Genomic DNA, 16,660 nt, shown 5'->3' on the forward strand with positions numbered 1-16,660 from the left:
TGTCGACGCTTTAAATTCTACAGAGTTCCATATAGAATAATATGATATAGAATTGACACTAAAAAGACTATAACCATTTCTAAGGTAAATAAATAGCTACTATATCAGATGTCATGGTCTGTATATAATTTTAATATAAACATATCATTGCTACTTCTTATAATGTTAGATATCTTAGCGATAGTGCCCATAGAACGCGTCGAGCGGGCGAAGTCCGCGTATGAAGCGTTTATTCATAACCATAATCACACGTCTCGTGCCGCGCATTACCCTTCACCTATGTAATAAGCGGCCCAAGCAGCACAAAATAATTATTATTACAGCGCCTCTCATAACAAAGCAATAAAAATATTATATTATTTCGGGGCTTGTAATTAATATTAACGACGACATTATTCAACCAGCGATAAACTGGACACGCAATAAAATTAAACAATGATTCTCTGTTATTAAATAATTGCTTTTCGCCCGTCGATCGACGACGCCTCGAGCAGCGTGATTTTGGTAGCCGTGTTCAATGAATGGACTTCTTTGTATTTTCATTAAATCGTATCGCCGAGAAGCGAAAAACGGTGACTCATGCGGCAGGCGGGACACAAGGCATCGTCAAGTCCAGTATGCGCTGGCGTATTTGATTACGTTGTATTTTCGATGATTTACGCGCCACTTGTAGAAATTTTGCGCGAGCGCCGCACTCGCCGCGTCAATGGGCTTTATGCCTTAGATCTATTTTCATTTTGTATTGTCTACTACGGTGACCATCATCGTTTTTTGTTGTCCAGTGTAGGTATTTTAGATTTATTTTATTCAGAAAAGGTCAGTTTTTTTTTGAAATCATACCTGATTTTAGTCGAATCCGAGAAAACAAAGATTGGAGATTGACTCTTTGGTGGAAAACGAAGATGCATTTAGTTTTTTTGTTGTTTTAGGAAAAGTATTTATATAGTTATTACTTTCGATGAAAAAATGGAAGTTCATAGTGGGAAGAAAAGACTTCATCACCGGCTGAAATCAAATAATTTTGCGCAGAACTACTCGTACCAAGTCGTCAATTTTATGTACAAAAATCTTTTGTCCTTGGTTCTGGATGGTTTGTTTAGAGCTAAATAATGTCTCTTCACTGGTTCTGGAGGGAATCTTTTAATTTTGGGTGAAAGACATTAGACAGCTTTGAGTAAATATTTTTAGAAATTAGACAAAATGGTCTAAAATAGATTTTTTTATTGAAATATAATAATTAGGTACTTACTTATTTTAAATGACAATTTGCGACATTACCGAAAATCCAGGAAAATGTTCAGAATACTCAATATTCTAATTATTTATCTCTTATTTTTTCATGTATCTTACAGAATGAATTAGTTGTTTGCATCAGAGCGTTGGAGTTGGACTCTTTTTTGAATTGCTCCGTTCCAACTCCGCTCCGGGACCTAATAATTGCTCCAGCTCCGCTCCAGGGTCTGCTCGCTCCGGGTTAAAAGTTTTAATAGGTGTTATATGTATACAAATGTTAAAATTTTTTAAAAATACGTAGTTTTGAAATAAGGTTTATTATTCGCACTTTTCATTATTAATTCTATTATGTAAACAAAATACCGACAGCAAATCGTCTTTCATTATCTGCCTCTTCTGTCAAAAAGTGAGGTTATTTATCACTCGGCAGTGTTGCCGTATTTCAAATAATTCCAGTGTTGTATCAAATATAATATTTTCATCGGATTATAGGACGAAAATTTAATAATAATAAAAACGCCTGGAGCAGTGGAGCACTACAAATTTTCGATGCTCCAGCTCCGATCCTGCTCCAGGTAAAACCCCATTGCTCCACTGCTCCGTGCTCCTGCTCCAACACTATGGTTTGCATAACAAAATAATATTGCAATGCCCGATTTTATTGTAGCTACTGAATACAACTGACCACAGTCACATTGTGTGTCATTCATTTGGTGATATTATTGGTACTTGCACTGGATTGTGGGACTGGGTTCTACTGTGGAGTAGGTAAAGCTCCCCAAGCCCGTTAAAGCAGCAATTAGCATAACGCTTTTGGTAACATCGCTGCAAATAAAGATATAACTCGGTTTCATTCGACATTTTCATCTTTCTCTGTCTCTAGATACGAGTTCACATTATTACATTATTGCCCTCTACGCATTCCGTCATGTGTGTTGCCCTAATAAAAAAGCACAATGATTTATGACGTCACAGCGTGCCGCTTTCATTCCATTGTTTCATAAATTCAAAATAGCACCCTGTAGTAGCCATTCTCATATTTGCATGAAATGTCGCTTTGCAGTTAACTCAATTCCTGACAGAAATATCGACTGGACCATTGTGTAACTACATCATAGCATTAAATTGATGTGCACACATTTTCAATGGGGGTGTGAGGAAATAAGTAAACATAACCAGGGCCACGTCAAGGGTGGCTGCCGTCCGGGTGCCAGCCAATATGATAGAATTATCACATTATGAGTCCAGCGCTCGAAATGGAAAAGCTTACGAACCGGAGCGCTCGACAATTTTCTGAAGATATTTAAGTACATAGACACAAATTTTATGTGTATGTTATAAAAATAAGTGTGTTATATTTTCTATTATATAGCATATTTAGCTAAGGATGGTCAAAATATTTTTTCCACGAGACGAGATAATTTTATCGATTTCACAAACCAGAACGACGCTCCGGTGCGCCCCGGTCCATTTCGAGCCCTGATTATGACTTATAACTTATAAAAATTATGACTTGATTATGAATTATAAAAATATAACACTCTGACTGAATTATAACGTAAAGTGACTTGAAACGGTAGATGTGTGGTGTGGGTGGTCGCAACTGCTGAAAAGAATCTATGACGCCACCTACGCCATGCGCGCCGCTTCCAGTGTGCTTCAGCCCTTCTTCTTGTTTTGAATCTGAAAACACTTTGTTGAAATGGGGGGAATGGATTAGGGATTTGATGGTTCGAGATGTGCATCGCAGACCAAACCGCATAGCAAATCAGAGAACAGGGCTTGAAGTGCGTACACATGGACGCCGTTAAAAAAATGGATCACTACCTATATAGGGTAACTGCATTAGTCCCCGGACAGCTTCAGTATACGGACAGTTTTGTACAAATATAACGAAAATAAGCAAAGTATGAGAGTTTCATATGAAGGATGACTCACATATTGTGCCTGTATTGTTCCTGGACCAATAAAACTATATTTGTCACACACAAAGGAATTCATTCTATAGTATTACATTAGTAGTGGTGCACATGCTGACTCGAACAAAAAAAATATTCGATTTCTTAAAAAATAATTAGTGAACGAAGGATACAAAAAGTACGTTAAAACTATGATTATTTCATTTATTCGCTTCAAAGATGTTTCATATTATTCAGTAATATGTTCTTGTATATTATTCAATGATAAAAATAATGTATTTTGTTAAATTTAGTTAAATATTTGGTGTCCGGCAACTAAAGTGCAAAATTTTATCTTTTTTTAGTTGTCGGACGCAGTGTCCGGGCACTGAATTTATAAGAGACATTGAGTATTTGTGTGTGTAAAGTATCACATCGAGGCTTGCTTGGTTTCATACAAGTTAGAAAAGGACAAACATAGAATTGTAAATATTTTTAGTTTTCGGACACGATTTTATAATTTTGATCCTGCTGTCCGGCGACTAAAATTCAATATTGAATGACCGGACAAAGCTATTTTCTAATAAATTATTATGTATTTACACAATTATCTCCAATAGCTGGTACGAGTACGTCAAATGCAAGCACCAGTTCATCAAGTGTGAGCAATTTAACATTAAAATCTCATCTTTTTTACCCCAAACCTACTCAATTTGGGAGTAAAAATAGAATAATAAGACACTGTCAATGCACCAAGCGCCATTTCTTCGGAAGCGTAGAGGAAGATCATAGAAGAAAAAGTGAAGGATGACAAAAGTACAGCAATTCATAAATGATTAAAGGTCTTCCTTAGAAAAGAGAAGACAAATAAAAAAAGGAAAGCGAAAAAGGCGATTTGCCAAAATTGTTCCGATGAATTAGAAAGTGATGTTGAGGATAGTTTATTAAAGAACATTGGCTGTGATGGATGTGTTCGTTGGTTTCACCGTAAATGCACGACAATGTCTATGTTATCTTATAGTGAAGCATCACTAAAAGACTTTGTATGTAATTTTTGTTTAAACTTAGACCTACATTAATATGTTTATCACCCGTATAATCACTCAGACACCCGTATTACGTTGAACCCCGGTTCCGGGTTTGTAGGTGTTTAGACATTAAGTCACATATCCAGGCTATTGGGTTGGGGGTATAGCACTGAAGCATTTTTTTCTCTGTAAAACTACTGAAGAGTGCTTGATTCAAGCATGGATTTTTTACACTTAGTTCTCTTTTATATTTATGATTGAAAATAGCACTTGAAAACATTTATTTTTCGTCAGAGAAGGAATTAGGATTAGTATTGAAATTTATTTTAGTGTGTTTGGAAATATAATTATGGTGGCTGAAGTGTTGAACCTTTTTAAAATTATCAATGGCAATAATTTAGTTGCCAGCAGTTCTCAAGTATGTTTTTTTTTTGTAAGCCTGCTTTGCATATTATAGAACACAAACAAAAGTTACACAGTTTGAGATTTTTTGGATGTAATAAAAATTAATGTCAAAATTTGGTCAACTCACTTGAGATGTTTATTAGTTTTACCATTTGATTTATGAAGTTCAGTTTTTTATTTCATTTTGCTTTGCTCAATTTGCACTCAAAATTACTTCGACAGAACTATATGAAAGAAACACATTGAATAAATAAAAATATGTTTTTTTTTCAAGTTAGCAGTTGCTTGAGTGCTCATTGTGAACTATTTCTGCTTTTATTGCATCACTGTATTAACTAAAATTGTTTAAACGTGAAAAAATATTTTTTTAACACCAAAACTTGTCTTATTTTCTATACGAAATAATCTGTCCGACCACTAAAAATAGTACGTCCGGAAACTAAGATTGTGTGTCCGGAGACTAAAAAAACCAACCATTTTTCTTAACATGAGAAATATGATAGTAATTTACCTAAATATAGATTTTTAAAATATTTATAAACCAAAAGCATATATATGTAAACATTTATAAATCATAACATATTTTGTTTTCTTCTAAAAATGGAAAAGATAATCGAAAATAAGGTGAGAAAATAGTTAACTGTCCGGATACCAGTGCATTTACCCTAGTTCGAAGTTTTTAATAACGTCGTTGATTTTATTGTATTTTTTTGCACTGCACTGTACCTACCTATACGCAATCTTTATCTATCTATATCTATGTCATTACTTCGTTTGGGTTTTTGTTTTGTTTCACGTTTCTTTAAAAAAATTTAGCCTCTTTACACAAATTTTACTCTTTTACCCTCTTATGTTGGATTCTGACCATTACGTATTTTAACATACTTTTGATATTATGTGGATTCTTTGAACCACGTCTGGGTTCGTACATAAGATTACGAAAAGAATGCACAGTCAATGACAATTAAATTTGCATAATAATTGCACCATTGCCAAACAATGACAGTGAATATGATATACCTACTTATATTATTTTAATATATTTGATGATATTATTTATTTTGAAAAACTGAAACACTGCATCGGTTTGGCTATGGCTATTAATAGATACAATCGCAGTAAGCAAGAGTAGGTGATCAATGTGAATTTACAAAATAGTATATAGGTATTAAGTATAAAATAAATGGACAATATGGCAGTCAATGGAAAAATTGTGATATTCTATTTTGTGATTAATATACTTTATTTAATTAACATTGCTGAGACTGCGAATATTCTATGGATCGCGGGATTGGCGTCGCCAAGTCATCAACTATGGGGAGGTGTTCTCCAGAAAGCTCTGGCCCAGAAAGGCCACAATGTAACAGCTCTAAGTGTAGACATCGAAGACCGAAAGACAGCCAACTTAACATTCATTCACATGGAAAATGTATACGATTTCTACAAAAAATCTGACACTTTGAGAGAAATGGCGGGAAATAGTCCGTTGCGAGACATAAATGACTTGGCGTACTTCAGATCAGATGTTTGTATAGCGGCTTTTCAAAGTAAAGGACTAAAACAATTGATGAACTATCCAAGAAATTATACATTTGACTTGGTGGTACACGACTTTGCTGGCGCACAATGTTTACTTGGCTTGATATCAAAATTTGGGGATCCACCCCTGGTGAGCCTGTCGGCAAGTACATGCCCAGTTGGGATATCAGCAGCGTCCGGTAATCCACAATATCCTGGAATTATTCCAACAAATCATTTGCGGGTCGGATATACGATGGGATTTGTAACACGTGCGTTCAACATGTTATTGTATATATATGATAATTTGTTGAGGGAGTATTTTATGATTGCCCGCCAAAATAAAATGGCGAGGGAGTACTTCAAGGATGACAGCTTGGATGTCGCTGCGATTTCAAGATCTTCTGTGATGACTTTGGTGAATTTGTCTCCAGCGGAAGTGATGCAACCATTTTTTCAGACTGTCATTGCAGTTGGCGGAATGCATATCAAACAACCGAATCCAATTACAGATAAAGTAAGTCACAAACAATTCATTCAAAGTATTTGCAAAGTTAGTAGGTAAGGATAATCGTAAAACATATTTTTAGGATTTATCGTAGTTCTTCTTTCTTCATATTCTATTTCTTCTTAGTGCATGTCCACTCCTTAGTTGGAGCATATGATCACCAAGCGGCGCCTCCATACAATAGTATATTAATAATAGTAAATTTCAAAAATTTAGGTTTTTACTCAATAAATTATAGATTATGAAATCCTACAGATTGTTGATAAGCTATCGACTAAAAAGTAATCTATAGAATTTAATATGATTGATATTGTTATTTTGTAATATGGGCTTTTTGTTTGTATCACCATTGTCCATTATTACGGCTCCCTAGATAGTTGCACGCTTTTGAGAGGGTAAAGATTTTCGTGTACCTCGGTTCCTCTATTAACAGAACATATAAATTAGAAGATGAAAAAATGTGCTAGTTAAACATAATGTTGCTTCGGTCTTATGAGGTACTACGTTCCAGGTTATTGAATCGTCACTTGAAATGCATCTTGTACAAAACACTAATAAGACCGGTTGTCATATTGTATGACTCGGAGACCTGGTGCATGACTAAACATATGGTAAGAGTATTGACCTCATTTAAACGAAGCTAACATTCGGGAAACCGGAAGGCAAACAAAAGACCTGGTCGATTTCGTACAGGATGTAAGGATAGTGTCGAGTTAAATTTACAGATATTTGGCGTCTTAAGCTGAAGGGAAGCTTCGGATGGACCTGGATGGAGGCAGATGCTGTAGGAGGCCATACCCCACCAGGAGTAAGAAAAAAAGATAGTATTGCTAATGATATTATAACCGAAATAGCTATCAACTGTAAACCTAAATTAATAATAATATTATGTTATTAATAGATAAGCACATATTGTAAAATGAAATTCTACTAAGTAAATGCTATATCAGTTAGTTATTACTTATTATCAATCATTCGTAAAATACTTAATGGTTATTGTTATATAATTTATATGTTAGTGATTTGTAAATGTTTGAGAATTAAGTATGTTGGCACACATATTTAATATAAATATGATTAATGACACTAGAAAATAAAGAAAGTCGAAGGTTGAATACTATCTTAATTACGTAACGTAGACGCCATATAAACACAAATATATAATATATAATAGGCGGCTTCGTCACTGTCATTCAGATGCTTTGATCTTGTATAATTGATTAAAATAAATTATTAATATTTTAATTTGGTTAATTTAGGATTTCTTATATATTAGGTATTATTCTGGGATAAAACGCTGTATGTATATAATACCTAATATATAAGAAATCCTAAATTAACCAAATTAAAATATTAATAATTTATTTTAATCAATTATACAAGATCAAAGCATCTGAATGACATTGACGAAGCCGCCATACAAGGCGATTATTTAAAGCCTACCTTAGGTAAAATACAATATTTTAATAAGTAACCCAAAAACATTTTAAAAGTACAGTTTAGACAGCTAACTTATTTTAACAATTATAATACCTCAATACATATATATGATAAACTACCGTCGATAGCCGCCGATAGCTGCCTTGTGTATAGAATAGAATAGACCCATTGGTTCCAAAGACTGCATCTACCTTTTCGCCTATTGTTTATGGTAGTTTATTGGATAAGAAGACTATCCAATGAAGCCGTAGAATGTATTAGCTCATGTTCGATTGTCTTTTTTAAATGTTAGTTTATAATAGTAAACTGAAGCTGAAACAAAATTCAAATTCAAGTATCGTAAATATGGCTATTCTAGGATGTTTTTTCAGTTTCCTACCATAGCCTACCTTTCTTCAAAAGGCTCCCATCGCCACTGCTGATGATTTGAAAACAACTATTTTTTTTACTAGGCGTACTAGTATATATTATTTTCTATTTGGTTTCTTGTAGAAAATTAATTATAACATAAATAAATTTAATTGCAGCTATGGACCTGTATTGTTATTTTTTAATTGCAGGATTTGAGTGATTTCATTGGCGAAGCAAGTGCGGGAATTGTCTATTTTGCTCTTGGGACCAATATAAAATCGGAGCATTTTACTTCTTCACAAGTGAAGTACTTCCTGGACGCCTTTAAACGGTTCCCTTCGTACAGATTTGTGTGGAAATATGACCCTGCCCAAATGAAACACGCTCTGTCGAAGAACGTTATGATAAGAGCGTGGATGCCCCAAAACGATATTCTCGGTAAGAAGTGGAAAATCATGTAAATTTATTCTAATATATCGCCTGGATGTGTTAATATTCGCTTTTTATATCCGTATTTCATCCTTTTGCGAGGAATTGTAGGAATGCTTGTCAAGTTTCGGCAAATGGATGGTGTTCGCATATCGGGAAGATTTTAACTGTCGTTCTGTGAAATGCTTCTTGTTGATGAAAACTGGCGTGATAAAAATTACAAGCAGAATCATTCCCACAAAAAATTGTTTTAATGTTATTAAAATTCAACTCCTAGTGGGCATCCACTATAATACAGCACACATATAATATATGGAGATACTTTTACAATCATAATATTATTGTAATTACCAATTTTTATTTACACACATAAACTATTTTTAATAATCAGTTTTTCATGTATCTTTTGTGAACCGAAACTGACTTAAGTAAGAATATAATATTATGAAATTAGCTTTACATAATATGTATATTATGTTCTCTTTTCATAGTATAAATACAACCATATCATAATAATATATATTATATATATTTAAGGAACAATAAAATTATAAATTAAATTCACAAATAAATAATAAGCAATAAAAATGATCAAGTAACGTATTTATGTAGTTATGTTCTGTACATAAACTACATAGTGATAAAATTTATTATACTTACTTAGTTTACTTATAATATAATATAATGGTATATAATAAATGTACTGATTGTGTTATTTGATTATTTTATATTTTTAGAACTTTTATCACATTTTAAGATCAGTTTTGTCATATACCTAATATTATCAGATTGATCGTAAGATTAAATTATTATGTGTGATAAAAAACTAGCATAAGTATAATTATATCTGATTTCTTTATATATAATGTACATTTAATATCTCCAACAGGATATAAAGTAGGTAGATAAATTATACTTCTTTTTAATTAGGTGACTAGGTATTTAGCTTCAACAAAACGGATCGCAATGAAAATGTTTCCATTGTACAAATTTTCTAAATAACGTCTTAAATTATTTTTTTATAATAAAATTGGTATCATCATTGCGTTGATATTTATTTTAATGGTGATGTTATGCAAAATACAAATGCATTAAACACAGGTTCGGTTTCTGTAAGAAATCGCTTTTAAAAAGAAACCAACATTTTGATTTATATCTACTTATTGAAGCAAAATAAAATAAAAACGTAAACGCGTGGGAATGTTTATCTCATGTGTAAAAATAGTTTGTTTGGTTGCGCGTAAACACTCGCCTAAACTTGGCAAAATACAGCTTTTGGGTGGTGCAATCAATCATAGCATAACACACTCTACTAAATACAAAATTCTTTTTTTATTATGATCTTTAATACCATCTCATGAAAAGAAATGGTTTCCATTGAACCATCGAACATGATAGAAATTTCTAAACATACATATAAAAAACTGATGCATTGATATGACATGTCCATGTTTTATTTACCTACTATATTATGTATATTTTATTAATTTTTGTATATAGGTTAATGAGTTTTGCTTATACAATTTAGGAGATTATCACTAATGAATACAATATGATTCCGATGGTTTTGTTATTAAGGGAATATATCTGTTCATATAGATAGATCGCAGAAGTTGTATGCGATTATATTTAATGTTTTCCTTGACCTGTGAAAATTTTATAATAATAATATATTATCCACGATGCAAGTATAACCACAAACAATAAAAATGTACGTACTTATTTGTACAAATTTAAATACGGCACAGCGCGAGAAAAAATGATGAGTAAGTATAATACAATTTGAATTGATTTTATGGATTATTTCAATTGGTCATTCATTCTTCCAAAATATATGAAAACCGGTGGTGGTTGAATTAAGTGCATATAAAAGTTGACAGAAATCTAATAAATAAAAATAGTTTTCACATCAGATTCTATGTATTATTGCATAAATAAAATTATTTCTCATTCAGATTGGAATATTTTCAGTGATCGATTTCGAGAGATACTCTCAGTTATACGGGTTATACCTATACATTGATTTAGAGCTGGATATAAGTAACAGTAACCAAATATAAGTTGTTTATAATATGTTATAATGATTTACTGAAATCTGATTAGGGAGACAAATCGAAACATGCCGGGCAATATGGGTTGATTTATTTAAAACATATCATATTCGCATTTAAAAAAAAATAGATTTCGCAAGTATACGTGTATTGATTAGTAGCAATATCAATAATAACCACTGTTATGTCACGAATCATTCTTATTTTCCCCCAAAAAAGTCTTCGTCACTCATAGATCGTCAGTTATCCCGGAATATATGAATGTAGAATTGTATTAGGAGGAGGGCTAGAATAAGCTGAAAGATGAAGCGAGAGTCGCGAATAACGACAAATGTGTCAGTAAATTCCATCGCGTTGGTTCCAAAAATAGCAATTAAAATTACAGTTGTCCAGGTAAATTTTAAATGTTTAAAAAGTTAACCTGATAACATCAAATACATTGATCGCAATTCGAAGATATGTCAGAGCCAGCTTTTGACGGTCTGCCTGCCTCTGTCAGACTGTCAGACTGCCTGCTGTCAAATAATATAAATATGTTTTATTTAAGTAGCGATATAAATGTCCAAACATTTTAACAGGTTCCAAATTTCGAGAAATCAAGGCTCAGGCGTAGACCTGTGCTTCGAAAACAGCAAGTATGTACCTACCTAATGCAGTCATGACGCATGCGTCATCGTTTGATTTCATTTTATTTCTCGAAAACAATCATCGAGTCATACTCAAAAGTCAAAGTCAAAAAGTCAAACAAACATTGACAATTTATAGATAAAATATTGTAAACTTTACTATCTACGCCGTAATAGTTTTTTTTTCTTTTAATAAGTTTTTGTTTATTGGACTCGTTCCCTCCCCATTCTTGACACTAGGTTTGTGAAAAATACTATAAAATATGTTTTGTGTGATGGTAAAAAATTTGAATAAACTTGACATAGAATTTTTTGTATTGGCTGCGATGTAAAAATATCATGTTGGTCTGTCGTAAAAACATAAAACCAAGTTTTGCTGGGGAATGAATGGCCAAATTATTGTGTGGTGGGGTTTCCAATATCTGAAAGATAAGCCAGATTTGCGTGATATCAGCCGCTTTCAAAGTTCCATGTGGTCATTGCTTACGGAATTATTTATTTACGTTATTTATTATGAAGGCTTCTTTTTGACTTGATGAAATTGCGCAGGAAATAAATAAGGGAACACGAAAAGCTGAAAATATACCTGCACCCAAAGTTCGACGCAAGACGCATTCATAAAAAAGTTTCCATAAATTATGGTCATTGCAGCAGCTGCTTTCACTGGTTTCGTGTAATAATAAATTTTAAGGAAAACTTATTTATAATAGGTAGTGTTAACACTATCTTCAATGTTGAGGAAAATGTTAAATTGAAAAGGTATTTGCAATAAAATACAGGAAAATCATTTAAGTATATAGGTATATATATATACGATGTTGATTTATATACTTATATGTAGGTAGGTAACCTATATTAAGATACAAAAATTATGTTGAGTTAGATACGTCAGTGACACACATAGCAAATATAAATATTTCGGGTTATCACAATAAAATTGAACATAAAAAAGCTAATCACAAAATTAGATTAAACACAAAATTTAGAAAGCGCTTCAGAGAGTATCGTAAGAGCCATTCGTTAAAATTTATCGCAATTAGATATGATGTCTATTGTCTATAGCATTGTCGTCGATGTGCGTGGGCGCGTATCCCGAGAGACGCAGATTCGATTCCTGTGGGTGTCGTATCAAAAAAAGATTTTTCCTGTTGGTTATATATTTTCTCAGAAGTGTTTTCAAAATTATTTAAGTGTGTTTAATAAAAACAAATTGTATTAATATGTCGTTAATTAAATTTTAGTACGTATTTTGAATGGTGCCAAAGAAACGAAAAAAATCTATAGGGATTTATTTAGTCTTGCTATCAAAGAAGTTTAGTTTTCTTACATATTATGCGCCTTCTGTGATTTCTCTATAAAATGTAACAATAAAGTTTTCTTTAACATCGTTACTTTTGATTTCTTATTTGTACGGTAATGTGGCAATTTATTAAGTCGTGGGTTTCTAGTTTGAATCCCTGGTCGGGAAAAATCACATTTAAAAAAATGCATTTGTATCCAGAGTATGGAACTAATATGTGGAGTAAAAGTGCACTGCACGTTCTCAATGTATGCGAATTCGAAAAAGATGTCAAATAATTTATATATAATAATATGGGAAATGCTGAAAAAATACATTGACATGAGACTGACCTTTAAACCAATAATAAAAAGACGGTCGGGAGACTGCGGTGGTTGAACTCGGTAGTAAGAGACCCAGGGGCCAGGATCCTTGATGCTAAAACATTGGGGTGTAGTGTCGATACTCGGTAAATTCTTATTTCCTGACAATGTTTGCGTGATTTTAAATTATTAATTGAGATAATATACCTAATTGCCACCCATCATTGTATCGGGATTAGTAGGTACGTTGCAATTATAATCGGCCGGTCTAGTTCTAGTATTTCAATCTCGCTGGCTGGGTAAAATTTAGATCTTCTTTTTAAAATAATTGTCAATCGATATCTATGTGTATTTAGATGCAGCGTAACGGTGTCGATTGCTTGTTGGGAGAAGGTTCTCCTGTAATTTTTATATTGTAAATAGAATGTTAATAATTAGTTAAGTCAATAATTATTATGATCCGTCTTTGAGTAGATATGGTGATTTACTGTATTTTTTATCTATTTTGTTAAAATATTATTAATTTCAGCGCACCCAATGACGAAACTTTTCATCGGACACGGAGGTGCATTAAGCTGCCAAGAAGCTGCTTGGTATGGAGTACCACAGCTTCTTCTGCCATTTATTATTGATCAAAAGCATAATGCAGCGCGAGCTGCCGAGAGAGGAATTGCTATACAACTTAACAGAGAGAAGCTATCAACAGATTTGATTGCAGATGCAATAGATACTTTACTACACGATTCCAGGTATTTAATCTACCTATATAGTATTATATAGAAACACCAATTCTTACTTTATAAGCAAATTTATTATTGTGACTAAATGAGTTAATAGAGAGTGAGTGATGGAATGAGATATATTTTTATAGGTGCGTATGTAATTCCAAGGCTTGCCGAAACAGTCTTTACATCGACACTGTCGTGAATGTAACAAAGACTTGACTCAACATTATTTAGTCGTATCCAGTACCTATAAGAAAGTTTGATAACACAAACATTTTTTCGTCATGGTTACTATGCGAGATAAAGCTAGAAGAAGAATAGAAAAAAAAATCGCAAAAACGCAGGATAATTGGAAACAAATCGTTTATGTGAAATATATGGAATTAATCGAGTTTCAAGATTGAATTACAATGTATGCGATGTTTGTATACATATACGACAGTGTAGAATTCACAGCCGATTGATAAATATATGAGAATGTTCACTTAACGGCCCACGTGCTCCGCATAGGTTAAAATGGAAGTTTTATGGTGTTTTCAAAGCATGATCCTGGACATTCCTTAAACGTTGTAGATAATCTATTTCTATAATTTGGAAGCCTTATTATCCATTATATTTATTTTAAACATTTGATGACTGCATAAAGTATTTTTATTACATAAAATAGTATTCTTTTAAACCTCTCGATCTTATGTTTTAGAATATAGTCATATTTCAGTAAATCCATGTGCAGTGGTGTTAAGATTTTTTACGTTTATTAATTTTTAAACGGATTTATAAAACCATTAGTAAAATTTATGTTGACATTATTATAGTAAAATATTTACGATAAAAAATTATATTGATTATCTCTGTGATCCCAAATTTGACAAGAATTAGGCATTTTTTTATTCAAAAAATAATTCTAAAGGTACTGATTATAAGCTATGTCTTTGACCATTCAAGTCTGATAAACATCCGACGAATAATGATTGTTTCAGTGTCAGTATCTTTAGAATTATCTTCAAATGTGTTAATCTTGCCCATTTTTTGAAATTTGGGTAAAGTTCTCCCTTAAGAGATACGAAGACTACATAAATCTGTGACACTGATAACTGATGGTAATTCTAAAACGTAATAATTTCTCTCTTACTTCGTGGTGGTAAAATACAACATGAATTTTAGAGATTTGTGTTTACTTATGTATAAATATTATCAGTTTCAGAGAAAACATGGCGTTAATCTCTCACTCAATTCGGGATCAACCTCAGACACCATTGGATCGAGCTGTCTTTTGGACCGAGTATGCTTTGCGACATGGATCTTCCAATAGGCTCCGGTCACCAGCACAGGACTACGGATTTATTCGGCAGTCAGGGCTGGACGTTATCATCGCATTTCTAGTCGCGATTTGGTTTTTATTTTTCATGCGAAAGAAAATGGTGGCATTTTTTTTCAGACGCGACAAAAAGAAAGTTGAATAAATATTGAGAATCAATTAAATATAAACTGATTTTTTATTGTATAGGAGAATAAATAAATCGATTAAATTTTCATTTAGTAAGAATATTGGCTTTTTTAAGCAGTGACGTCCCATGTCATGCAAATAACGTAAGGAAAGGTAATAATATAATGTTTCACAGTGGGGTACGTTGAAAGCATAATTATTTTCGCCTACAACGCTGACAAGATTTCACTACCTACCAACTTTAAATGTTACTATGAGTGTCACTTTTCCTATTACGTTATTGTCTAAAAGAGATTGTTTTTAATTCTTAGATGGATGACATTTTTTTTTTTTTAAAGGTCATGTTTATAATAATCTTGTATCCACTATGTGCCGTCACGACTGATTGCTCAATTTCAATTTCAATTTATTTCAATTTATTTATTTTTAAAGTCGAAAAAAAGTACGTAGCTAAATAAAGATCTCTTCTAAAACGCAGGCTGCAGTATGTAAGCATACATAAGAGATTATGTAGGTTGATATGTTAAGTAGGGATTATCACGATAAACATGTGAAATTATTATATAATATATTATAATTTTGATTATGACAATGAAATTCATTTATTATTTGAATTGGCGTTTATGTGGTAGAACTCCATTATAATGGGTTTGAAACAAAGAGATAGGAATAATATGGTTTATAACCCGAATCATCTGTCAAATTAAATAACTCAATAAAAAGAATGAACAAAAATAACGTTGTTTAAAAACCATGAAAAAATCATAGTATCCCTCAGCTAAGCAGTTATGTTTCATTAGCGTGTAGGGTTTTTATAGAACCGGTACCGAGCCACATTCAATTCTTCGATTCGAACCAAATCCGGAACTGAGCTTTTAGCTCTATCAGCTCAGAGTGAGACACACCGAGTAAATATTGCCCTAGTCGTGTGTAACGAGTCGCGAGCTGTATGATAGACGTAGACTAAATACATTTTCATTAGATCGTAACATTATGGCGGGCGTCTGTGTCGGCGCCGCAGGAGTTATGGGAAAATTCGTACGTCACAGTACACCGCGGTGGTTATTGATGGCATGTAAATTGTGTGTTCACTGCTGGCTGACAACCCCATCGATCACTGTTTTACCAGAATTACAATTTAATGTATCTCAATCTACGCTTACAGGCTGTTCCCAATAGGTAGGTAGGTACACTATACGTGCACCCGTCTATGCAAAATAAAGCCGAGCTCTAATGTAAACATAGCTCCGTAAGTACTAATTAGCAGTGCAATTAAAGTAAACATGGCATAATAAGCACTCATTAATAAATGTGAGCTTTATTGATTTTAACATTCCCACAATAATATCTAAGGGAACAACACAGTGCTGATTGCTGAACAATTTCTTGAGAGAAATCC

The 16,660-nt window shown here is 32.8% G+C and overlaps 1 protein-coding gene across 10 annotated transcripts in view; it reads left to right on the plus strand.

Annotated features, from left to right (window-relative positions):
- The window catches only part of LOC147072147 (UDP-glucosyltransferase 2-like), a 41,732-nt gene extending 26,079 nt beyond the window's left edge, over positions 1-15,653 (plus strand). For 4 of the 10 annotated variants that reach the window (XM_085947168.1, XM_085947165.1, XM_085947159.1 and 1 more), the window contains exons 2-5: positions 5,723-6,599; positions 8,591-8,819; positions 13,619-13,838; positions 15,013-15,653. In XM_085947168.1, the coding sequence (XP_085803294.1) occupies positions 5,748-6,599; positions 8,591-8,819; positions 13,619-13,838; positions 15,013-15,277 (1,566 nt within the window). In that variant the 5' untranslated portion in view covers positions 5,723-5,747 and the 3' untranslated portion in view covers positions 15,278-15,653. Of the gene's footprint in view, positions 1-5,671; positions 6,600-8,590; positions 8,820-13,618; positions 13,839-15,012 lie in introns of all 10 variants that reach the window. The other 6 variants (XM_085947163.1, XM_085947162.1, XM_085947158.1 and 3 more) reach the window with 3 other exon arrangements.
- The last annotated feature ends 1,007 nt before the right edge of the window (positions 15,654-16,660 follow it).

The sequence above is a fragment of the Rhyacophila brunnea genome, unplaced genomic scaffold, assembly GCF_057557595.1.
Source record: "Rhyacophila brunnea isolate RB1 unplaced genomic scaffold, BYU_Rbru_1.0 scaffold_2, whole genome shotgun sequence".
In the NCBI taxonomy this organism is placed as follows: domain Eukaryota; kingdom Metazoa; phylum Arthropoda; class Insecta; order Trichoptera; family Rhyacophilidae; genus Rhyacophila; species Rhyacophila brunnea.